The 24,879-nt window shown below is 57.6% G+C and overlaps 1 protein-coding gene across 1 annotated transcript in view; it reads left to right on the forward strand.

The window, feature by feature from the left end:
* Positions 1-1,947: 1,947 nt before the first annotated feature.
* SRCIN1 (SRC kinase signaling inhibitor 1) overlaps positions 1,948-24,879 on the forward strand; it is a 72,349-nt gene continuing 49,417 nt past the window's right edge. Inside the window, 2 exon segments of the mRNA XM_032279814.1 lie at positions 1,948-2,168; positions 10,535-10,597. Coding sequence (XP_032135705.1) covers positions 2,045-2,168; positions 10,535-10,597 — 187 coding nt within the window. The 5' untranslated portion in view covers positions 1,948-2,044.

Below are 24,879 nucleotides of genomic sequence, written 5' to 3' on the forward strand. Positions count from 1 at the left end.
GGGTCGCACAGGCCGGAGGAGCACGGACGCCCTCCCTGCCAGCACGCGCGCCTGCAGTTCCGGCGCACGCCTGCAGGAGGGGCCGCAACCCGGAGCGGGGGCCAGGAGGCGGCCCAGCAGAGGGCGCCGGGGAGCCCAGTCCCTCTGACCTAGCCGCGTCTAGGCGCCTGGGGGTGAGAGGTCGCGCGGCAGAAGCAAAAGCAGAGGAGGGTCCAGGCGCTCCCGGCCTGGGGCGGCTGTTGGTTTCCGAGGTCACCTTGGCTGAAGGGAGCCCCCAGTCTCGCCGCTCCGCCTCCCCACCCAGCCTCGAGAGCCTTTCCATCTCTAGGCACGCCCGGGCTGGGAGACCCAGGAGTCCTCCGCCCTCCAGGTGTCCCCGCTCCCCCGGGTGCCACCTTCGCGCGGGTTCCCAGTCAATGCATTTGTGTCTATCGTGGTGCGAAGACGACTAGGGGTGGGAGAAGCAGGTGGCGCGGGGAGGAGGGAGTGAGCGCGCCCGGCGCCCAGCCCGGGCCGCGCGCTGCGGGATCCCGCGGTGCAGCCCGAGGGCGCGAGAAGGCGCAATACCCCCTCTGCTCCCCCTCCCTCGCCGCCCCCGGCGGCCCTTTGTACGTTCCGGCCATACGCGCGCGCCCGCGCCGCGCGCGCGCCCGCCCGCAGTGACACACCCGCGCCGGCCCGAGCGCGCGCGCACACACACACTCACACACACACACTCGCTCTCGCACACTCGGTGACACGCCCGCGCGCGCGCGCACCCACACGCCCGGCCGCCGGCGCCCTCCCAGCTGGTCCACCCCGGCGGGGCCCGCGCCCCCGGCCCGCCCGCCTGGCACCGCGCCCCGGGGCTGGGGCCGAGCGAGGAGCCCGCGAGGCGGCGAGAGGGCGAGCGCCAGGCAGGCCGGCCCGGGGCCCCCGCCCCCCGCGCCCCCGCCCGATGGGGAACGCTCCGTCCCAAGGCATGTCCCTGTCTCTCTCCTCCCTAATGTGCCTCCATGCTTAAGTGGAAGGTATTTCTGTTTTCTTTGTGTGTTTTCCCCCTCGGCCGGGGGCGGGGGCGGCGGCCGGGCCGGGGAGGCGGTGGCCGGCGGGGCGAGGGATGCTGGGCGCAGGTGTGTGGGGGGCAGGGGACCGCTGTGCGCCGGGCTTGGAAGAAGGACCAGGGCGAGAGGAGTGCTGGGACCAGAGAAGGGGGCAGGGTGGCGAGGCAGGAGACTGGGTGGGGAGGGCCTCGCGGCGCCCTGGGGTGGGGGCCAGAGGGGTTAAACTGTAAAGGGGCTTATGTGGAGGGGGCAGGGGAGGGGAGAAGAAGGAGGATGGATGGCTAGGAGGATGGAGGGAGGCGGGCGTCCATCCGAGGTGAAGAAAGAGGAGGATGCAGGGGGAGGGGAAGGGGATGGAGAAGTGAGGGGTGCATCAAAGGCCTCCCTCTCCCAACTCCCAGAATGGGGTGCTTGCGCCGGGATGGTGGTGGTGGCCCTTTGCGCCAGCCCCCAGGGAAGGAAGGGGATGAGTGCGTTCTGGGGTTGGCCGTGTTGCCAGGATACAAGCCTGTGATTCCACGCACCGCCCCCCCTCCCCGCACCTCGAGGCCCTAGCCCTGGAGACCTCTGAGCCTCAGCAGCAGTTGCAGAAACTGGGGACCAGCTCCCCGCTCTACCGGCGGGTAGGGAGGGCCCACGAGAGGGAGGGGTTTAGGGAGGGGCTATTTTATTTTAACCCCTCCCCCTGCGGAGGCCAGAGGGCAGGGGAGGGCGCCCCCAGCTGGGGAGGGCATCTAGGGTGAGTGAGAAGGTAGGAAGGCAGGCGGCTGAGGGGTAGAGGGTGGGGCTGGGAAGGGGACGCACCATGGCCCCCCCTCCCCTCCCACGCACCCCCCTGCTACGTCAGAAGCTCCCGGGCCAGCTCCGAGTCCTGTCGGTGGGGGCAGCAGGATGCTGGTGGAAGCAGAGGGGACCGGCCGGGTGCCTCCGCAGCTCGGCTGGCAGGGCCCGGCGGGGCGTGTGCGGCTGCTGGTGCGCGCCCCCCAGCCCCACGCCTCCCCATGCAGCCCTGGCAGTGCCTCCGGCGCTTTGCCCTGGCCTGGTGGGAGAGGACTGCGGAGGGCAGAGCCCGCTCTCCCAGGGAGGAGGCCGGACCGAGGGACCCTGGGGGTCGAGGGGAGCCAGGTGAGCAGTCGCTGGGAAGTGGGCAAGGAGGGGGATCCTGGACTGTCTTCCCAGCCCCTCTCCTCAAATATTGTGGGACCAGGAGGTCCTGCAGCACCCCAACTTTAAGGAAAGTGGGCTCCCTGAGCTGGGAGGGTTTCTGGCAGCAGCCTTTCAAGAGGAGATGGAGGAGCTGCTGTCTCTTTCAGGGAAGGGGTAAACAGGTGAGGGTTGGGAGTGAGGGAAGCTGACCAGACTTCCAGGTTTGTGGGCCTGAATGTTCCTTTGGGTGAGGTTTGAGCACTTTTGAGGGGTCATCAGGATACCTTCCTCCCAACTCTTGGTATCTTGGTCTTGGTGACCTTGAACCAACTGCTGTGCTGTCTAATTCTGTGCCTCAGTTTCTTTTATTCCCTTCCTGTTCCCTCTTGTTGGTCTTTAAAAATTGATGATGAATTTGCTGGAGATTGTGAGGCTCCGTCACCACTGGTGGCAGCTGTGATGGTGGTGGTTTCTGGTGTGGTTGTATGTGGGGAGCAGCTGTGGTGCACGTGAGGGGTTCTGTTGGTTCTGGTTGGTGATGGGCTACTCCATACAGGTGTCAGGGGCACAGGAAGGAACATTCTGACAGGGAGGAATGCTCTAGGCAAGCTGAGAGTTGCTGAGGCAGAGACTTAGCTGGTGGCCTGGGGTAGAAGCAAGGGATGGGGTGAGGGCAGGGGAGGGGTTCCAAGAAGAAGATCCACCACCACCACCACGCTGCTCCCCCCACCCCCACCGTCCCCACCCAGACTGCCTGGCACCCAGGCACCATTGGCAGCAAGTGCAAAGGCTTTGCCCTGGCTTCCTGGCACCCTGCCTTGGGGACAAGAGGGTCTTTGTCCAGTACCCCCCTACAACAATTCCTGCTCCTTCCGCCTTTTCCATGATGGCTGGTTCTCTGTGATGACCCTCAGGGCTGGGATGGAGGCGCAAATCCCCCTTCCGGCTCCCACTGTCTGTGTCCTGGAGCTCTGTCTGGAAGAGGCAACTGTGGTCCTCGGGGAGTGCTGAGTGGAGGAGGGGGACGCTCTTCTAGGGGGAGGGTCGATAGAATGAGCCCCTCTGACAGCTACCCTCACCTCAGGCTTTCACCCTGCCCTTCTACTTGCCTTCTTGCCAAATGCAGAGAGTCTGGGGTCTTCATGGCCTGATCCCTGCTGGGTTCCAGGCATCTTAAAAGATGTGCAGGGTACTGGGTTGGGTGATGGGATGCAGGGCCTCTCTGATGCGCTCTCTCTCCCCCCCCCCACACTCTCTCTCTCTCTTTCTCGCCAGGGACCCACCCTGGAAAAAGGGTTTAATTAGAACCATTGATTCCTTCTTTGGCTGTGGGCATTGATCTCGACAGTGTGGTCAGAGCTAGAGGGTGGGGTGGCATGGCTGCTTTCTGCCCATGCCAACCTTGGCATTCTCTGCCAAAACCCCAGCCCTGGAAGTGCTTAGGAGGGAGGGGGCTGGGCTCTTTGAAGTACCCAGTTTGTTGAGCCCCACCCCCACTCCAGGTTAGGCTTTGGGGAAAGAAGGGAGACAGTGTTGAGGATTTGAACTGAGGGAGCTGAGTTTGCGGCCCCAGGAAGAGCAGTTCATGGTGTCTGTCATCCTGGGTAGTGGGCGTGGGGCACAGGAAGAAGTGGCTGTGGTAGGGGTAGCTCCTGCAGAGGGGCCTGTGAGTGCTGGGCAGGCAGGGAGTTCAGGGGAAGGATCCAGGGCTTGCCATAAAAGCCGCTCTTTCGAGGAATCCCAAGCACTTATCTCCTCCAAGCCCTGGCAAGGAGATCTGTTTTCTTCCTTAATTTATGTCCTTGAGGCCCAGAGAGGGACAGAGACTGCCTTAGAGGCCCAGCAGACTTAGGTCTAGCTTCAAGCCTGGTTTCCTGGCCGAGGGGCCCCTGCAGGGCACAGAGTGCTGAGGGTGAGGCTCCTGGTAGCCTAGGCTCTGGACTGTAGGATTGGGGGTGGGGTGGGGGGTCAGGTTGTGCCCCCCGAGTCCTGGCTGCCTGCTGTGGGTGGGCTGGTGCAGGTGCAGGCTTCAATGAGGCACTCAGACGCTCTTTGAAGAATCCCTCATTGGCTTCCTAGGGCCCATTTGAGCAAAGATAATAAAAATCTGGCCGTCAGCGGGTTTGAGGGCTGTACTGGCTTCCCCTTCTTTCATTTCAAGCTCTGAAAAGCGGAGATGAAGGCTTCGGATTTGGCTGGGAAGCAGTGCCTGCCCCGAGGGAGGAAGGGAGGGAGGCAGTGAAGGAGGGAGGACTGAATTCCTGGCATGGGGGGGGAGTTTCTAGGGAAGTGGGCAGAGGGGCAGGGGCATGGTTCCCAACGCCTGCCAGGCAGCCTAGAACCTCAGGGTCAGAGTTCCTGTACCCGATACCTGGGCTCCAGCATCGTCCTCAGTTCTAGGGGCTCCAGAGCGCTCTCCTGGGTGCCCTCGGTCTTCCCCCCTCCCCCATCTCTCCTCTGTGCCATTCCATCTCCCCATTCCTCCCCTCCCACTCCCTGCCCCTCAATTTCTCCTGCGCTGCCCTTCCTGCTGTCTCTCTCTCTAACCCTGTCTCCTCGCCTCTCCTGCCTCCCCTTTTTCCCTCTGACTGCCCCTCCCATCGTCTGCCTCCCCTTCCTTTCCCCAGCTCTGGCCCTGCTTTCGAGGACTGGAAGGTTGAGAAGCCAGGTTGGGGGTGGGAAAGTGGCCTCAGAAGGGATGGGCCTGGGTTAACTATTATGGTCTGTCAGGTGCCGTAATTGTCCGAGTCCAGGCAGGAAGGGCTGCTGAGCATTTAGGAGTCTGTGTGTGTGTGTGTGTTTGTGTGTGTGTGTGTGTGTGTGTGTGTGAGAGAGAGAGAGAGAAAGACAGAGCGAGAGAGAGAGAGTGTGTGTGTGTGTGTGTGTGTGTGTGTGTGTGTGTGTTGAGGGCGCCATCCCTGTCCCCACACCACTGCGGGCACCTTGCCCTGACATTGGGCTCTTTCTCCCCTGCCTCAAACACTCCAATTTCCCTGCTCTCCTCCCCTGCCCCTGGGATTTCTCCTTGCCTACTTCCAGCCTCCTGCCCCTCCATCCGTTGGCGCCCGCAGGTGCTGTGCTGCCCTTGCACTGCCCCTCACACCCACCAGACCATCTCCAGGTGCAGAGGTGGGAGGGAGGCATCCAAGAAGCCTCTTAGCTCCATCTCCCACCCTTGTCTCTCTGGTGGGCCTGCCTAGAACCCCATCCACACCCTGGAGCCCCTGTGTCATGCTGTAAACCCCCCAGCAGAAAGACAAGACCCTGGTGGAAAAAGCAGTGCGCTAAGTCAGGAGAGCTCATTCTTATCCTTCCTCAGTGCCCAAATGTCTTCATGACCTTGAGCAAGTCCCTTCCCAGCCGGGCCTCTTTTCTCACCTGTGAAATGAGGGGGCGTGGGCTGGCTGATCTCCAAGGTCTCTTGTGACATTCCAGCAGTGTTGTGTCTCTCTTCTGGGTGATTTGCATATGCTTTGCATATATTAATGGTGCCTGCTTGAAGGGGGAGGGTGCCGCCCACACCCGGCCCAGAGTCCCACCCACCATTCCAACTCCCCTTGCCCATTGGCCCATGCTTTTGCTGCTCTGATTTCCCAGAGGGGTGAAAGCTGGGCCTGAGCATTCCCTGGGGAGGTAAGTCTGACCGCTATGTTCCATCCATGCTGGGGGCAGGGTGGGGGGATGGCCATCGTGGAGGGGACCCCTGCCCTCAGCACTCCTGCTCCAAAAGGAGCATGTGGTGGGTGAATTCACCAAAGTTGCCTGTGGCTAGGATGGGGTGTGCAAACCCCCACGGAGGCCGGATCCTGCCGCAGGCAGAGGGGCTTGCGGCTGCATGCCCTCCCAGGGCTGTTCGTCCTCTGCCAGGAGTCAGAGCTCCCCCTCTGGCTTCACCTCCCAGGCTCAGCCAGGGCAAGTCCTGTCCTTGTGCCCCTGCCTGCTTTTGCCCATTCTCCTGGGGTCTGGGTATGTGTGTGCTGAAACCTGGGCCTCAGAGATGGTCACCGAGAAGGACTAGGTCATTCATTGCCTCTCTGGGCCCTCTGTGGCTCACAGAGAAGGTGGGGCCCAGGCCCCCTGCAAGGGTCATGGACATTATGAGGGAGGAGAACCTGCTACCCCAGTCCTGCTCCTACCTCCAGCAGCCCCTCCTGATCTTGTGGGGACCTCCCCCAGAGCCTCCTCCCATTCCGCCCTCAGCTCTGCATTGGTTCCTTTTATCTCCGTATCTCCCCTCACCTGGGCAGGGCTGGGTCAAGGGTGATAGCCTGGAGAAGATACTGTAAGTCCACTGGGTCATGAGAAGAGTCTCTGAAGACAAGAACAAAAATGCCCTCCACCACCAAGGAGGACTGGGCCAGAGAAATGCAGTAAGAGAGATCCAGGTTAGACTTAGTCTTAAGGAAGGACTGTCCCAGGAGGCAGATTCGTTTCTGATCCTGGAATTGTTGTGAAGATTAAATGAAACAACAGATGAAAACATCCCGCATAGTGCTGGACACATAATAAACAGTCAATAAATGTGATGGGATGGGGGACAGATGTCTCTGAACCCAGAGAAGACTCTTCTCTAAGCCTGTGACTTAGGATTTTGCAGAGGATGAGGACTTGGAGGGGCAGTTCCTGGAAGAGCTGTTTCCCCATACTCAGGCTGCTGCCCCTCACCCTACCCTTCGGGCCCCACGCATGCACTGGGCTTGGAGCCCAGCCACCCTGGGACACCCTGCCCTCATCCTCTCTGCTGGGGGTGGGCAAACAGAAGGGTGTGGAGGCTGCAAACCTGTTTTTCTCCCCCTGCCTCCATCTCTGCATAGGACAGCTTGAGAGGAAGCAGGCCCACGCTGTAGTAGGAGGAATCGAGGTTAGATAGGAAGATAAACCTCCCGGCGTGTGGCCACTTCAGGATGGGAGGCTCTGGTGGTATTTTTGCATCTTTCACCTCAATGACGGTGGTCTGTGAGCACCGTAGGCTAGTCTTGGACTTAGGGGCAGGGGATTGGTCAGCATGACCTTTCAGATGACCTCTGGGCATCCTGAGGCATTTGGCTGGTGTGGTGGACAGAGTGCAGGGGGCCCTGCTGGGGTGGGGTCCAGTGCTTCGGGAGAGGGAGAAAAGGAGGAGACAGAGAAGCTGCTCCTCTGCTCCTCAGGGCAGAGAGGTAAATTGTAAAGAGGCAGCATTGGGCTAGAGTCAGCTTGCCTGTCTCCCCTACTGCTGTGTGACCTTGGCAATTTAGTTGCCCCCTCTGGTCTTCAGTGTCCTTGGTATAAGAAAAGAGGGTGGGACTAGAAGACCTTCAAGCTCGCTTCCAACACTCCCAGGGTCTCTCTACCTCCTCCCCCTTGAGATAATATTGCTTTGCCACATGGAGGGTGGGAAGATTGTTTCCCAGCTTCAGCTAAGCAAAATAAAAAAATGGAGATTTGGCCCAAGAGAATATTGGAAAACATACACACACACTCTCACTCATTCCTTACAGATAGCCTCCCTCCTGTTGCGAAGACACACCTTGCCTACAGCTGCCCTCCCAGTCCAGGGGATGGAGAAGGGAGTGGCTAGAGGATTCAGCTGTCCTCTGAATTCTAAACTCACTGTTTTCCTCCCACCCCAGCAGAACTGGCTTTGCCACACTCCATTCCATCCAGGGACTATAATCCAGTCCGGGTTTTCTTCCACAAGGCACTTCCAGCTGGTGGCTCAGCTCCCCCACACCTTATCCTGGCTCCTGGTAGCCTCGGCCACCTGCTTCAGTTGCCTGCATGTCCTGGTTTGGGTTAAACCAAGACTGGAAGGGAGTTGGGTTTTCTCTTGCCTGTCTTCCTCACCTCTGCAAATGCACTCATACCAGAGCACTGGCTTCTTTTCCATTCCAGCTGGCAAAACATGCTGGAGACCACAGACCCAGGGGGCCACAGAGGGTCCCCCAGACTCGGTTTATAGAGAGACCCCAGACCCAGAGACCCCGCAGAAAGAGCCTAGCTGTTTCTGTTTGTGCAGAGCTGGGGAGATTGGGCGGAGGGGAGGACATGTTCTGCAGTCTCCTCTCACCCCTAGGGTGCATGATAATGGCAGGTGTAGCAGACACAAGCCTCTCCTTCTTATGGGAAGAATGAATGACCTGGCTCCTTGGGAAGGCCCTCCATGGCTCCTTGAAGCCTTTGGGTTGGGCCTCGCTGCCTTCTCTCCTGGGCCGTCCTCTGCCTATTCCACCCCACCCAGTGACCAGGCTGGCCTGGTGAGTCCCCATTCTTGTCTGCAGCCCCCTTACCCATGGAAAGTTAGGGCTCTGTGGAAAGGCAAGGGTTGTGGGGACTGCCACAGTCTCACTTTGTCCACCCCAGAACTTCTGCACTCTCCTCTACCTGGGCACTATGGGGACTCCCGGTTGGTAAAAAAAAAAAAAAAAAAACCGAGAAGGGGCTTGTTCGGGGCTTCCTGGAGCTTCCTCTTTCCTGGAAGTGGGAGGGGCAGGAAGGGGCTCTTAGAGAGGCAGGAGTCAACTAAAGATGAAGCTCAAGAAATCCTGGACCCGCCTCTCTCCTCGACCTGATGGCTCAGCCTTCTGCTGGTCCATTGGCAGCCTGGGGTTAGAACAGTCTGCCTCCCACTCTTAGGACGAGGCAGAGACCAAGGAGAAATCTTCTCTTCTACCTTATTGCCCATAGGAGATAATTTCTGCTGGAACAGTCACTAGAAAGAGGTTGGACTTTAGGAAGAACTTCCCAGAGGCCACCAAAAGGGAGATGGCCAAAGACTGGGGAGGTTGGATAGGAGACGTTTAGCTCGTGGGTTAAGAGCTCAGGGTCTAGAGTTGGACAGCTCTGGGATGCAGTCGCAGCCCTGACAGTCACTCACTGTGTGGTTTTGGGCAAGTTGCTTTACCTCTCTGAAGTGGTTTCCATCTCTGTAGATTGAGAGCATTAACTGGCTTCCCCACAGAGTGGGTAGCAGGATTAAATGAGGTAATTTAGGCAGAGCTCCTGGCACACAGTAGACATTCAATAAATAGTCATTTTTTGTCTTCCTCCTCTTCCTCTGTCTGACTGAATGATTGAATGGGAGCCCACCCTCCACTGAGGAAGGGGCATGCATAAGAAATCTCTTTAGATTTTTCTAGAACCCAGATTCTCACTGCAGCCTGTCTGGGGCTGGGCCCCTGGAGCTGCCACTTAGGACTGGTGGTAAGAAGGAAGGTGGAGCTCCTGAACCCTCACTCCTGTGCCTCCCACCGCCTCATCCAGGAAGCCCTCTAGGGCTAGACATGTTAGTGAGCATTCTTAGTATTTCCTCCCAGTCCGTGTCCCAACAGCTGTTTCTCCCTGTGATGTCCGCATTTTGGGTAATCGGTGGGAAAATTGGAACCATGAGATTGGCAGGGGGCTGTGAGAATGCCTGTAGCCAGACGTGACGTGGGAATGGATGGGTCTGAGCCAGCCAAGGGAGGGCTGTGTCTCCAGGCAGGAAAGGTCTTACTGCTGCGTGCCCCAGGGTAAAAGGCTAATAGGTATGGCAGCATGAGGGAGGTGGGGTAGGTTGAGAAAGGACTTCCCTGCAGGGCCGGGCATGGTGGACAGCTGCAGGGGACCCTGCCTTGGTATGTTGAGGGTTGGGGACATGGAGGCAGGAGCTAGGTGAAGGACTTCAGGCAGGTCTGGGCAGGCCGTCCTTCTGCACAGCTCCTAGCAGTGTGCACCTAGGAGTGCCTGTTGGGTGGGAAATGCCTGTCTCGTCAATGCTGGCAGGGGAAGTGGGGCTTTCTCAGGGTTAGTGGGGAGTGAGCAGATGGGAGATTCTTAGCCTGGGGAGAGGGTTGTCACCAGGGCAGTGATGGCAGGCCTCTCTGACCCTGAACCTATCAACCTTCCAGAATGGCGTGACCTTGCAAGAGGGAGGCAGACCGGCTATCATTTGGGGTCTAGGTTGGGTCCCCTAGTAAAGCGTCTGCCCCCGTTTCTGGGAGGAGAACCAGGCATGGCTTGTCGGCTGTCTGTCCAGGGAACCCAATTCTGGGGACCCTATGTTTTCCATGTTGTCCTTCTGTTTGTCCCCCTGTCTGTCTCCCATCAGTGTCTCTGCCCGCTCAGTCCCTGCTCTTCCTATGACACCCAGTCTCTATCCTGTCTGTCCTGGGGGGCCCACCCCAAAGGGAGAGCTCCTAAGGCTCTGCCTTGCTCTATCCCTGCTTCACCTCCCCCAAACCATGGCCCATGGCCCTGCCCTGGTCCCCGCCCACTTTGGGAGCCCCTGCCCTGGTCCCCTCCTCTCTCCAGCTCCTCTGCTTCAGCCGGGCCTTTCTGGGTATTCATTCATTCACGACTTTCCTCCTTTCCTGTCCCTCACCCAGGGCTCCAGCGTGCGGCGGGAGGGAAGCCTCCAGGACTCTGTTCCCTCTGTTTAAAGTCTCCAGGTTAGTAAGCCAGGAGGGAGGCCCCCACCATTCCCCCTCCCGCCAGATCTCCATAGTCAGATGCCCCTCCCCAGCCTGGAGGGCCAGAAACGGGGAGGGGGCTATCCCTGGTGGGCCCAGTCTTTGCCAGGGGAGGGGGCAGCAGATAGCTGACTCTGGGGAGGGCACTTTGGCTGGTAGAGAACATGTCCGTGTGTGCATGTGTGTGCATGAGCGAATGTGCGAGCACAAGCACACGTGCATGTACATGTGTGTGGGCTGCAGCGCCACCATGTAAGCAGAAGCTGGGGGGAACAGAAGAGGTGGGAACCCTCTGCTGACGGGGCTTGTGGCCTGGGGAGAGGGGTCAGGAGCAAAGGGCACCTCTTATTGGGGAAAACTGATATTCCAGCAATGCCCAGAGGGTGGAGGATGGGAGAAGACTGGACCGTTTTATTTAGCTTACAGGCACTTGCAAACTTGTGATCTCGTTTCATTTATTCAATTGTTTGATTGTTCATCCATTCATCCATTTATTCAATAAAGACTTATTGAAGGCCGGGTGTGGTGGCTCACGCCTATAATCCCAGCACTTTGGGAGGCCAAGGCAGGCAGATCATGAGGTCAGGAGTTCGAGACCAGCCTGGCCAACATGGTGAAACCCTGTCTCTACTAAAAATACAAAAATTAGCCGTGTGTGGTGGTGGGCGCCAGTAATCCCAGCTACAGGGATTTGGGAGGCTGAGGCAGCAGAATTGCTTGAACCTGGGAGACGGAGGTTGCAGTGAGCTGAGATTGCACCACTGCACTCCAGCCTGGGCAACAGAGTGAGACTCTGTCTCAGAAAAAAAAAAAAAAAAAAAAAAAAAACTTACTGAACACTTTCTCTGTGCCAGGCACTAGGCTAAGCTTAGAGTCCAGCAGCAACCAAGACAGATAGGTTCCTGCATGCTTTGCTTAAGTGGTGAGCAAGTAGAGGTTGAGGAGTTGGAAGATTTCCTGGCTGTGGGGCCTGTCCTCTGTCTGTCTGCCCCTGCTCCCCCTGCTGGCAGCTCCTTTGTAACTTTGTCGCTGAACAGCAGCCCCTCATAACGTGACCCTGCCAAGCAAGCAGTGACTTGGCCTCCAAGTCCCTGGTAACCCTGAGGACTAAGGGCAACACTATTAGGCTGCTCCTGAGGCCGCTGCAGAGGACATCAAGGAGCCTGGCTAGAGGAGGGGGTGTGGGTGGGGGAAGCCACCCCCGCAAATCTGGGCCCAGGACCTGCAGCCTGGAGCACTGGACTTTAGAGTCAGCCTGCCCTGGGTTCAAACCCCCACTTCAGCCATGTCCTAGCTGTGTGACCTTGGACAAGCCACTCTCCCTCTCTGAGCCTCAGTGTTGGTGCCTGTAAAGTGGTACAAGAACACCTCCCAGGTAGCTTTGTTGAGAAAAGTCAAGAAAAAGTAGTGACAGGCCCACAGCAGGGGCTGCCTAATTGCAGGCACCTTTTGCATCCCCAGCCGCTGCCCGGGGTTGGGCAGGCTATACCCTGGGTACTATCTAGCGCTGCCCTGCCTTCTCAGGAGAGGGGCTATTTTCAGGTTCCACGTCCTCCAGCCCTTCTCCAGCCCTCTGAACTGTTCAGCCCCAATCCGGGTGGGCAGCTGGGGGAGGCAGCTCTCCTTGCCACCGTGGCTGCTGCCGCCTTGATGGCTTTTTAACTTTGCTCTGAGACAATCTGCAGAGCGCTCGTTTGTCTGCTTCTTAATTAAAATTACCGTTTTCCTAAAAGAGCAACGACACTGCTCCCTCCCTCCCCCATCCTTGGCTGCTGGGAGAAGCCGGGAAACGGGAAACAGGGAAATGCGGAGGGACTTGAGATTGCAGCTCTTTCCCTCCTTCTGGCTCCGTGAGTTACACCCCCAACCACTTCCCCACACAAACAGCAGAGGGGCCAAGCTCAGGCTGCACTGTGGGCTCAGGGGCAGTGAACCAGGCAGAGGGGGCCGGGGCAAGGGCCTCTGAGACTTGAATGTTCTCTTTCACCCGCCCTCTTCTGGAACGCCCCCAGTGACGGGGAGCTCAGTACCTTACAAGACTTACTTTCTACATCTGTAAAAAGGTGAAGCAGCCCCTGTCCTGGCTTTATCAGCCAGAGCAGAATAAGACATGGATGGGTTCTGGAAGAGTGTGATGAAGGATTATTGAAATGCCTGGTGAGGGTAGAGGGGTGGGGCCGGGCAGCTACCGTGCTAGTGGACACTGGGCCAGCCCCTCACTGTTGACTCCGGTTTTGGTTAGAAGAGACCTGTGCTCCCTCTGTGGGCTTTCAGGGGATGGGCTCATTTAGTCATGGCTGAGTTTTGAGGACAAAAAATTATCGCTGGTAATGATGAAAACACGGCTGCCGGTATTTATTGGGTGCTTTCTGGGAGCCACCTGCTGGGTCATGCACTGTACAGGTGTCAGTTCACTCCATCTTCACAGCTGCCCTGTGAGCTCAATGCTGCTGTCTCTGTTTTTCGGGGGAAGAGCCAGACAGACCTGAGGGGTTAAGTAGCATGTCTGGGCTCAGGGAGACAGTCCCAGTGTCTAGCAGGGCAGCCTCAGCCCCACACCCTCCTCCCCTCCGCCTTCGCCTGAAGCTTTGCATGGGTCTCGCCCCATTCCCTCGTGCACCTTTGCCTCGCTCTCTGCACTCCGGAAGCAGGGCTCCTCTGCGGCCCAACACCATGAAGAATTGATGCTGGGATTCATCACCTTCCTCCCCGACCCCGTTCCTCCTGAGGACTCTGTGCTGCAGCCAGGTGGGGCCCCTACCAGCCCGCCTCGGGTCTGGCCTTCTCCCCCGTGGGCCTTTGCCTCTGAGGCTTGCGTCCCCTTTATCACCTCCCATTTCTGCTCCTCCTTGAAGTGCCCTTCCCCCGACAACCACCTCTGGGCTTGACCCTGGGATCTCCCGGAGCACCGTCAAACTTCTGGTGGCTCCTGATGTGACCTTTCTTGAACAGTTACCAGTTCTGGACATAACTAAGCCCACTAGCCTACTTTTGCTTGTAGGGGCAGCAAACTCAGCACCTACATCTGTAAAATGGGGTACCTGCAGGGGCAGCAAATGAGGGATGCTAGGGAATGGTGGGGACTGTCGTGAGGAGGGACGCCTTCCTGCCTCTGCAGCCGGTACTTCCTTACCTCACTTTCTGTGCTCCTTCGAGGTATTACAATTCAAAGAAATAACACCAAACACCACCAGCCCCTCCCCACCAAAAAAAAGCCTGTGCCTCAGTCAGTGCGGCCACAGTGTGATCCTTGCTAAATCATCTCATTCATCTTGGCATCCCCATGTTGCCTAACACATAGTAGCTGTGTATGAATTGTTTGTTGAATGACTACCTAACCACATGTGTGCCAGGCATTGTGCTAGATACTTTACACATTTTATTTCTTCCCATCTTCACAAGGGAGGCACTATTTTCTCCATTTTGCCATTGGGGAAACTGAGGCCTGGAGAAGTGAAATGACTTGTTCAAGGTCACACATGTGGGAAGTGGCCAAGGTGAGATATGAGCCTTGGCTCGCTGTGTCTTTCTGCCGGTTCTCTCTGGTCATGGGGGTGCCTACATGGGACACATGGCCCCTGCTTTCAGTGACCTGGGTAACAGGGAGCACTTGTGTGGCTGGTGACCACCTGGCTGCTATGCATTGCTCACCTTGAGGAGGCAGGGTGGGGAAGTGAGGGCTGCAGAGGCAGGAACGGTGCCAATGCCCCTCCCCCCAGCATGCCCCTCCCCCCTCAGCTTCCGGTCCCATCCCAGCAGCCTGGGGATGGTGGTGTGGTGACAGGTGCCGAGCTGCAGAGATGACAGCACTGCTGATTCCCCCATAATTACCGTCTGATGAGACACCAGAATTAGCCACTGCGCAAGCATGGGATGCAGACATGGGGTACTTGCAGGGAAGCAGCTGAGGGTGGGGGAGCCTCTCCTTCAAGCCTGGGGCCCGCTGGCTGCACGGTAGGGTCAGCACTGAGAGGAGGAAGTAGGTTAGCAAGGAGGAAGCACTGTGTGGTTAATATGCCTCAGATATTATCATGTGGGCTTGTGGTTTTCCAGTTCTCAGAGTGGCTGACTGCCAGATGGGGGCATCCAGGGCCTCAGGCCACTAGCCAGAGAATTCCAGGCAGAGCAGGCTGCCCACTCAGACTCCTGGGCACACCTTTTGGTGTCTGAAGCTGGAGCTCTGAGGGGCGTAGTTGCTGGGAGGTGCTAAGATTCAGACTAGACCCCTCAAGTGACATTAGCAAGGCCAGGCACCAGAAAGCAGATGGAAGTGACTGGAAGGAGCAGTTTCAGCTGACTGGACCAGGAACTTCACACATCCCAGGTGGGAGGAGTCAGGCTGGCCCCTGAGGTCCGAGGCTGGGGGAGGCCTGAGAGTTAGGAGCCGAGGAAGGCATGTGCTGGCCCAGGAGCAGGACTCTCAGGCCCTGAGCATTTGTTCCTCCTGGCACATGTACCGTGGGCAGGAGGGGCACTAGCGAAGGCGCTTTAGTAACAGAAGCAGAGAGGAGGCACCTGAGCTGCTCAGACCTCAACTGGACCCTTGGAGCAGTTCTGAAGGCTACCAGCCAAGAAGGTTGGTGGCAATATGGGGTTTACCCAACAAAGGGTGGTGCAGATGGCCAGGGGCTGGGCCACGCAGGAAGGACCTGAGGGCTCATGACAGAAGCTTCCGGTTCAGGAGCCTCCACTCTGCTCCAAAAGGGGAGGTCATGACCTTCCCCCAGGTTCCTGAGGGCCCTGGGCACAGACTGTGGCTCATTTTAAGGAAGGAGGAACCCCACAAGATGATTGGTGCCCTGGATGTAATGAGTTCTCCATTCCTGGAAGTATCCAAGACCTGGCTGGCTGGAGCTCTTGATCTGCAGTTCTGTCTTTGCACAGCCTGTGGCAGGGGCTGGGAGGGCTTCATATCCAGCGCAGGTACGAGAAGGCTGGGAGGAGGGCTGTGGAAAGGAGGGTCCCCCAGAAGGTCTTTCAGGACTGTGGGACCCCCTTCCAGCCTGGGTTTCTGTGATCTAGGGGTGGCTCTGCTTCCTCCCTCTCTTCCGGCCCTGGGGAATAGATTCCCCTAGGAGGACTGGGTGGAGGCTCTGTGATTAGCTGGGAAGGAGGGTTGTTTCCGTGTTCTCTTCTTAGGGTGTAGGACGGACAGAGGGAACCTGTGGGGCTCTGGCCCAATGCCTTAGATGAGTACTCACAGACAACCTGGTGGCAGGATCAGCATCTTCCTCAGGGGAACAGAGTGTAGGGGAAAGAAGGAGGACCTGGGCTAACCACCCCTGCAGTTGAGATCAGCCTCTTCCACTCAACTCTGACCTTGGACAAGTCACTCCTTCCTGAGCCTTAGTTTCTCCACCTGTAAAATAGGGGGGTTGCAACCTCACAAGGTGACTATGAGAATTAAGAGAATGATGACTGCACAAGCCCTTTGCAGACTGTCATGAATATGTGTAGGTGTTCAAGAGTGCTTATCATGGCCGGCCTCGGTGGCTCATGCCTGTAATCCCAGCACTGTGGGAGGCCGAGGCGGGTGGATCACCTGAGGTCAGGAGTTTGAGGCCAGCCTGGCTAACATAACAAAACCGTGTCGCTACTAAAAATACAAAAGCTATCTGGGTGTGGTGGCATGGGCCTGTAGTCCCAGCTACTCAGGAGGCTGAGGCAGGAGAATCGCTTGGACCTAGGAGGTGGGGGTTGCAGTGGGTCAAGGTTGTGCCACTGCACTCCAGCCTGGGTGACAGAGCAAGACTCCATCTCAAAAAAAAGAAAAGGTGGTTATCATTTCATGGCGAGCCATATTTCCCACGGCTTCCAGCAAGCCTGATGCTGGGTTTAAACTCGTCACTCAAGATGGATGTGTGGATTAGAGAAGGGAGGATGGGAGGCTTTGTGTATTTTGCAGATGGGGAGGAGGGTTATTTTTCGCCTGCCTAATGCCTGTGCTCCACCTTCCCGGATTCTGCTCTGATGGGAGGGTTCAGGTTAGACAACAAAGAGAACTTCCACAAGATGCCCCTGGTACCTGACCAGGTCCCGGCTTCCAAAGACTGCCTGGACCCAGAGGCCACGCAGGAGACTCGCCAAGCCTCCTCCTGCCTTCTCCAAACTCTGAACCCCGGGCTCCCTTCACCTCATCCTCCATAGTCCCTCGGGATACTGAGATGTCCTTAGGGAGAGAGAATCACGGGTTGCAGATTCGGCTATTTGTTCTCAGCTGGTTTGCAGCGTGGCAGAGAAATTAACCCATGAGGTGAGGGCTGAGCCTTGGGGCCCAGAAGCCCTGTCCTTCCCTGTTAGCAGAGCTGGAAGCTGAGCAAAGGCCCTCGGGCCCCTTTGCCCTGGTGGAGGCGCTGAGCACCTGTAGTGGTGGAATGAGGGCTGGAGGCACCCAGGTCCTGGAGGAGGGTCTCACTTACGGGCATCATCGCATTGGCTAAGCATTGGTCAGAGTGGGTGGCCTTGATGTTACTGGGCCGATTCCTCTATTTTAAGACTGTGTAAACATCTTAGCAAGGAAACCCCACACCTGGCAAAGTGGAAAAGGGGCTGAAGATGTCGCCTCCATGAGGGACTCAGGATAGGCAAATCCCCACCATCTTCCAAGTGGAGATGCATTGACCTGGTGCTTTAGGGAGCCCCAGATGCACTGCATGAGGTGCATGCACTGGCATGGTGCCCTCCCTGTCCATGCGGCATCTAAGGTGGCAGAGGGGGATGCCCTGGTGGGCCCAGGTGTACCCCTGCATGTAGACTGTCATGCATATGTGTGTGTTCAAAAGTGGTTCATGGCTGGGCACGGTGGCTCACACCTATAATCCTAGCACTTTGGGAGGCCGAGGTGGGCGGATCGCCTGTGGTCAGGTGGAGGATGCAGGTGAGGCAGGCTGTGACGGGCCTGCGCCAGTGAGCAAGTGCTGGGCAGCCAGGCGCATGCCGAGGTGCACAGGTTTGATGTAGAGGCGGGAGTGAGCAAATGTGTGTGCCTGGGCAACTGGGGGTATGCTGGGAACCTGGAGGAACCCTGCTGGTTCTGTGGCCAAGGGAGCTGCTTGAGTGCTAGGGTCATGGGGCTAGGACAAGGCCTCCTAGGGAGGGCCTGTCCCCACAAAAGGTGGTGTCTCTGAGGAGGATATCGAGGGCCTCTGGGCAAGGCTGGGTCTCCTGCCCAATATGTATGAGCCCTTTGATGAGGACTTGGTGTTGAAAATGCTTCCCGATGGGGAGGCAGGGTGGTGGGTGGGGCTTCTACCGCTCACTTCCAAGGGATTGGAATCTCCCCCTTGGAAACAAGATGCTGCCCCCTGGGCATGCTTTCAGCTGGAGGCAGCTGCAAGGAGGGGGCAAAGATCCCTTTCACACACAGAGGGCACAGCACTCTGAGGCTGGAGTGCCCCTTGGGGAGAGGATGTTCTGGCAGCCTCCTGAGTGAGGGCAGAGCCGAGGACAGGCGCCGGCCTCCCTCCCTTCCCACCCTCCACTCTTCCCCCCTCCCTTCCTTCTCGGCCTGTTCCCCTTGGCTGCCTCTCCATGGAGATGTGGAGTTGACAGGACACCTTCCCTGGGCGCGTGAGCAGTGGAGATGCCACACCGGAGTTAGCTGGTTTACACAGTGCCGCGTGGGCACATGCCAGGGCTGCTCCCAACCTTTCCAGCTCTGGCTTCAGACTGGGGGTGACATGCTGCCCCCCACGTCTCTGCCCCCTCCCTTCCCAGGGAAGCCAATTAGCCAGATTTTCATTAAAAGCCAAAAATCACAACCCCACAGTCCTGGGTCTGATAAAACTCTGACAGTGGGGTGGAAGGAAATCAGGCTCTGGGGCAGATCAGAAGGAACTGGCTCTGCTCAGCTGGGGTCTGCAGTCTGCATGCCTGTTGCCTGTCAGTAGCTTCTGCTGCCTTTTTTTTAAACAAATGAGAGAACTAAAGCTCTGAGCATCCCCTGACCTGCTCAAGGTCACATAACTAGTCAGTGGATCCAGTGGTTTTTGGTAATGTCACAGCTTGGCCTGCTGTGTGTGAGAGAGGCGGGGCAGGGGGAAGAAAGGGGGTTGTATATCTGGAATTCTGGACAAGGGGCTGACTTACACATTTTGCAGGAACGGGAGTCTTGTCTGAGTGTGCAGTTGGGGTGCCCTGCAGGGACCCTGATTTCTGTGTGGTGAGCATCCCCCTGGGCTGGGGTGAGCGCTGTGGCCCTCAGCCTTTCTCCCTGTCGGGGGCTACTTCGGTGTTTCTGCCTTGCTACTGATCCTTCCTAAGGAGGTTGTTAATCTGTGTCCTCCTGGGGCCTGTGGCCTAGAGAGGGGCTCCCCAGGCAGCTGCTTTCTGGGAAGTGGCATTGTGGAATGGAAAAAGCCTTGCCCCTGAGGGCCAGGACCCCTGGGTTCCACTTTGGGCTCTGCCTTCAGCTCCTCTAGATGGGGTCAGGTTTGTTCTCTGGGCTTTGGTTTCCTGCATGGGAAAGGCATTTGGCTGGAGAGAAAGCACTGTGGCTTCCTGACACAGGACGGGTAGGCAGGGGGACACCTCTTCCCCAGAGATGAGAGCTGAAGGGAGGCCCCACCTCACCACCAGGGTCTGAGAGCTGCTGTGCTGTGGGGCCTGGGGCACTGGGGGAGGGACAGCTGCAGGTAGTGCATTTGGTGGAGGTGGCACAGAGGGCAAGTTTGAGTGTCCCCAGGCCCCCACCCCACTCCTGATGTGGTTGGTGGGCCTCCTCACCACACCTAGTTCTGCTCTTCTAGGTGGAATGGCCCCTCTGCCATCTGGGAGGCCCCAAGTCTGAGGGAGGAGATGAGGGCGTGTGACTGGGGTCTGTGTTAGTGGACACAGTCTGCCTGGGATGGGCGAGTGGGAAGAGCTACGCCAGGGAAGCATCTGATGGGGCATCCCCCGTCCCCAGGCGCCCACCCGCAGGGAGCTTGACCCCCTCAGATCTGCCCTCCTCAGGGAAATTGACCCCCTCAGATCTGCCCTCCTCAGGGAACTTGACCCCCTCAGATCTGCTCTCCCCAGGGAGAGCTCCAGCAGCTTCACCAGTAGCAGCTGGGGCCCAGGCCTCCAGCCTCACCGCTCCTCCTAGGCAGGTGACAGCGCCTTCCTCCAGCCTCGAAGAGGTCCTTTAATTAGATTCCAACTCGTTTACCAACTAAGTGGCCTTCAGTGAGTTTTAAATCTGCACAAATTGGCTTGTGTTTTTCTGCCTGCACAGAGCTGTGACTGGCAGTGCCCTCACCCTCCCCGGCCTCCCTTCATGTCGCCTCTGCTGCTGGCTCCCTCCAGGGCTCTGTCATCCCCCATCCCATCTGGATGCCCAGCTTCTGTGGAGCTTGGGAAGGGGGTTGCGGGAGTCCCTGGGCAGAGAGATATAAGAGACCACAGGGTCAGAGCTCACAGTCCTAGTCCCTCTTTCTACCCCTGCCCCTGGGGAAGGGAGTCCATGTGATGACTCAGGTTAGATCACTCAACCTCCCGGAGCCGCAGTTTCCCTTGCTGTATAGTGAGGAGAATCGGCCTGCTCCAGATGCTTCTCCATAGTGGCTTTATATATCAGTGCTGGGAGGTGGGGAAGGGGGCAACACATGTGTCACCTGCCAAGAACCACCTGACACCTCTTGCCTTGTCCATCTCCCTCTGCCCCCTCCACGGCCATGCCGGCGGGGATGGGCTACACCTGGCCTCCACCCTGTCCTCTGTCCTCCTTGTCACCCGTGGTGGGAGGGGAACTGGTGTTGCTTGGAGACACCTTGCCTGGCCTTGCCCCATGTCCCTAGAGCTCTGCCCCCAGTCACCAGGAGTCTGTATCTTCTAGCCATCTCCTCCATGCCTTCAAGTCAGCTCCTTTTCCTCCAGGCCCTGCCTCAGGCCTTCTGTCCAGTGGGGTCCCTTCCCCCTTCCTCTCTGTGTCCCTTCCTAGTCCAGGCAGACTCTCCTGATGTGGAGGCCGACATTCAGGGGGTGGTGCTGGGCTGGCAGGGAGTGGGGATCACGGTGGGGAGGTGCGGTGTTCCCGGCCCACCCTCTGTGCCAGGAGCTAGGCAGGAGCCGCCCCCTGAGCAATCCTCGGTCCAGCTGCCTCCTCCCCTCCCATCGCCCTTCCCCCATCACAAGCCCCCATCTCTGAGGCTCTAGTTGGAGTGACAGAGAGACTCAACAGGGTGCTGGGTATTAGCAATTTGGGGGGATATTACACAGGAATGTTTACAGAAAGGCAATTGCCCGGAAAATGACTTTGGTTGCTGTGGTATGGGGCGGAAAAGATGGTTGTAGAAAACAGACACAGATGGGCTTCTGCTCCAAGGACCAACAGCCAGCCAGCAGAGACGGAGGGGTATGGGCACATGAGGAAGGCAGAGCCAGGGGCACCCAGGGACGGGGAGGCCGATTCCTTCACTTGAAGGGGGAGCAAAGGGTCCCCTCCCCTGCTCCAAGTTCCCAGAGCCTCTGCCAAGTTTGAGACATATCTGGTCCCAGTTGACCTTTGTCCTCTGCCCTCCAACCTCCAAGCATACAGTGTGCTTTCCCGTGTAGGAGGCACCCAGCAGGATGGAGCTGTCAGGCACAATCAAAGGTGGCAGTGCCTCAGGGCTCCTCCTGGGTGACTTGGGCTCCTGTAGCATTGGCTGCAGAGGAGGGACTTGGGGAGCCTCATGCAGTGTGTTTGTGTGTGTGCGTGGGTGTGGCCTGAAGCAGGTCCTCCACCCTCCCAGCTGCCTCCTCGCTTCCCTCCTGCTGCCCTGCCCAGTCCCAGGTCTTGTGGGCTTGTGAGTTGTTGTCTTCACCCTGAGTGCTTCTTGCCCTCCCTTCCCACCAGGGCTATACCCCAGCTGCCATCCCTGCCCAGGCAGTGGGTCAGGGCACACATGTGACATCCTCTCAGCTCCGCAAGGAAGGGGTTTTATCCAGCCTCCTGATCTCTACAGAGAGGGTGACAGAGACCTGAATTCCAGATCCTGAGTTTGGGGCTGGGAAGGACTCATGTCAGGGGCCCCAGAGAGTCTTCCCTTTCCTGAAGCTGGTGGCTTTGCTTCCTCTACTTTGTCCCTTTGCCTCTCTCCTTCCTTCTCCCTCCCTCTCCTCCCCTCCCCATTCTCCTCCTCTGCAGATGACATCAGTGTGAATGTTGCCGGGGCAGCCAGAGGACAGAGTAGAGGGTTACATCTGGGGTAAACATGCCAGGTGGGGACTGGCTTGATGGCTTATATGAGATGGTGTCACTAAGATGTTGGGATCTTAATTGTCATAATGAGTTACAGTGATCTCATGTAAAAGAATGTGGTGGCTGATAAAAATAAATGAGGCTCATAAATAAACGTGGAATTTGGAATTGTTTGAACATATGACAACCTCACTCTTCCCAAGCACCTGTGCTGTGCTCCCAGCTGGCCACTGGGGGGCGCCTGCCACTTCCCGGCCACGCCAGCCTCAGGCCACCTTCCCCTTCCGAGTTTCCCAGGCGGGGCAGGCTGAGCCGAGGGTGGCAGAACCCGCCTTCCTCACCCTGCCCTTCCCCTCATTCAGATTCTGGATTTCGCCAGTTTTCGAATCTTCCTGTGGCTTGAATCTTGGACTCAAAAAATATAGTCAGCCTTGCACACTGAGGGTCCTTGGAGAAAAGAGAAGGCGTGCAGCGCCTCCCTCATCTCTCTGGCTTTCCCAACCCCATCCCTGGCCCAACTCCCCTCTCCCAGGATACCCCAGCCTTGCTTCCCCTCCCCCAGAGTTCCCAGCCTCCGTCTCTCTTTTGCAGTCCCCCTACCCCAGGAGAACCCAGCCCTGCTTCAGACCCCTGCCAGGGTCTCTCACGCCCTCCCTGCCTGGAACAGGAAGCATTGATCTGTGCCGGCCGGCCGGTGCGCTTGCTAGATTGGAATCGATCTGTGTCTTTTCCCTGGGCTGCTCAGGTCCAGGGAGGGTCAGGGCCACTCTGAGGACTTGCTGGTGGCTGAAACAGGCGTAGGGGTAACAGGGAGGTCATGCTGCTGCGACCCCAGGAGCCCATGGAGCCCATCACTGCTCAGGAATGTCTTTCATTGAAAACAACCTGCTTTCTCCACCCTTGTCTGGCTGGCCTCTCACTCTGTGCCCAAAGGCAAAGTTTCTATATTAACATCCCCATTTTACAGATTAGGCCCTTAGGCTCAGAGAGGGAAAAGATCTGTAGACTGAATGAATAATTAAATTAATGAGGCTGGGTGTGGTGGCTCACACCTGTAATCCCAGCACTTTGGGAGCCTGAGGTGGGTGGATTGCTTGAGCTCAGGAGGTGGAGACCAGCTTGGGCAACATGGCAAAACCCCATCTCGACAAAACAAAACAAACCCCCAAAATTAGCTGGGCACGGTGGCACGTGTCTATAGTCCCAGCTACTTGGGAGACTGAGGTGGGAGGATAGCTTGAGCCCAGGAGGTCGAGGCTGCACTGAGCCGTAATCGCACCACTGCACTCCAGCCTGGGCAACACAGTGAGACCCTGTCTCAAAAATAAATAAATGGCTAGCCTGGGGTCTCTCAGAACTAAGTTGCTAAGACACCCAGGGTGCCTCCGGCATGGGTCTTTCTCTCCCAGTGTTCTGATTTCAAGTGCCTGGCCTGCTCAAAGAGTTAAAATCATGTCCGAGTCTTCACAGCCCCCCAGTAGGCTGGTCACTCACTGGCCTCCCTCTCCCAAGGACAGAACGCTCCTCCACCCTCAACCAGAAGCCCAGGCTCATCCTCCCAGCTCAGCTGGGGCCCTGAAGAAAGAAGTTAAATCTGTACAAAGTAAGAAGCCAGGACAGCTGGTTACCCAGCACTCCCCTCTCCCCAGCCTCAGCTTACTTTTTTGTTATATAAAGCCAAGGATCTCAAAGGTTCTTAAACAGATTCTAAAGCTTTTCACATCAAAGCTCCTCCTTGCCACCGCCCCTCGGAGAGGGCAGATCCTCTCTCCTGCCTCCTCCCCTCTCTCTCTGCCACCCCTTAGTATCTAGCTCCTGCCCGCCTGCCCCAGTGGCCCCAATGCCAGAGCACCAGAGAGGTGAGTGGGGCCTGGAGGAGGCATGAGGGGTTGGTCTCTGCTCCCCTCTCTGTGCAGGCTGCTCAGCAGCCCCTCCACACTGCTGACTGTGAGGTTTGTGTGGCTGCAGTCATAACGTGCAGCTGCCGTGAGCTCCATGCCCTACCCTCTCTGCCTGCTCCAGCAGCTGGGAGCTGGGGCCCCTCCCTGCCATAATCTGCCTGGGAGAACTGGGTGACCTGGGGACCCTCCCACCCCACAATCACCATCCATCTCAGGCTGGTACACTGTTTGCTCCATCCCAGACACACTGAGATAGATCCCCCAGGAGGTACGGAAGGAGGTGCTGGCATGAGGAGGGGGTACGAGAGGGGATAAGGAGCTCTTTTGGCTCCAGGAAGGAAGCAGCTGGGAGATGATAATTGGAGACCTGTCCCGACGTTGTCCAGAACCCTAGGAGGGCAGAGGAGGCTGACTGTCTGGCACAAGGGGGGGTCCTTCTGGCTCAGGCAGGACTAGGTCTGAGCTGCGGAGCTGGGTTCCAGCAGCAAGGCCATGGCAGGATCCACAGGCCTGGGCAAAAGGGGGGCTCTTGGCCTCAGAGGGTCCCCTCCTGCTCACTTGTACCCACTGCGCTGCAGACCTCTGGCTGGTGGCGAGGGGGAATGGAGGCGGCAGAAGGTCAGGGGTTACAGGAGGCAGCCCTCTGACTGTGTGGTTGAAGCTGTTTCTCCAGTGCCCAGGGAACCCCCACCTCCTCCTGGAGGTATGATTCAGGCCACTCCCCTTCAGCCACGCTTCTGGCCACTGTGGGTTGCCACAAGTACCTCAAGGGCAGGGATTGGGCCCTCTGGAAGATGACCCCAGTGTCCCCAGCCTCACTCTGTCAGGGGCCATTTCACACATTTCCTTCATATCAAGAAACCCTTTGTACTGTACTAATGCAATATATATTTTTTGTTAGCTCACTTTGAACTTTAAATTTGCTTAAAAGGAAGCTTTATTTCACTACCATCCCAAGGAACTATATCTATAAAATCACTAGTTTGACCTTCTAGCTGGGGCTTTTTCTAATCCTTATGAAAATAAAGGTACAAAAAAAAAAAAAAAAAGAGGCTGAGCGTGGTGGCTCACACCTCTAATCTTATCACTTTGGGAGGCCGAGGTGGGTGGATCACCTGAGGTCAGGAGTTCAAGACCAGCCTGACCAACAAGATGAAATCCAGTTTCTTAATAAAAAAAAGCTGGGTGTGGTGGCTCAC

Source organism: Sapajus apella, unplaced genomic scaffold, assembly GCF_009761245.1.
Source record: "Sapajus apella isolate SASKATOON/1434 unplaced genomic scaffold, GSC_monkey_1.0 scaffold12, whole genome shotgun sequence".
NCBI classification, from domain to species: Eukaryota; Metazoa; Chordata; class Mammalia; order Primates; family Cebidae; genus Sapajus; species Sapajus apella.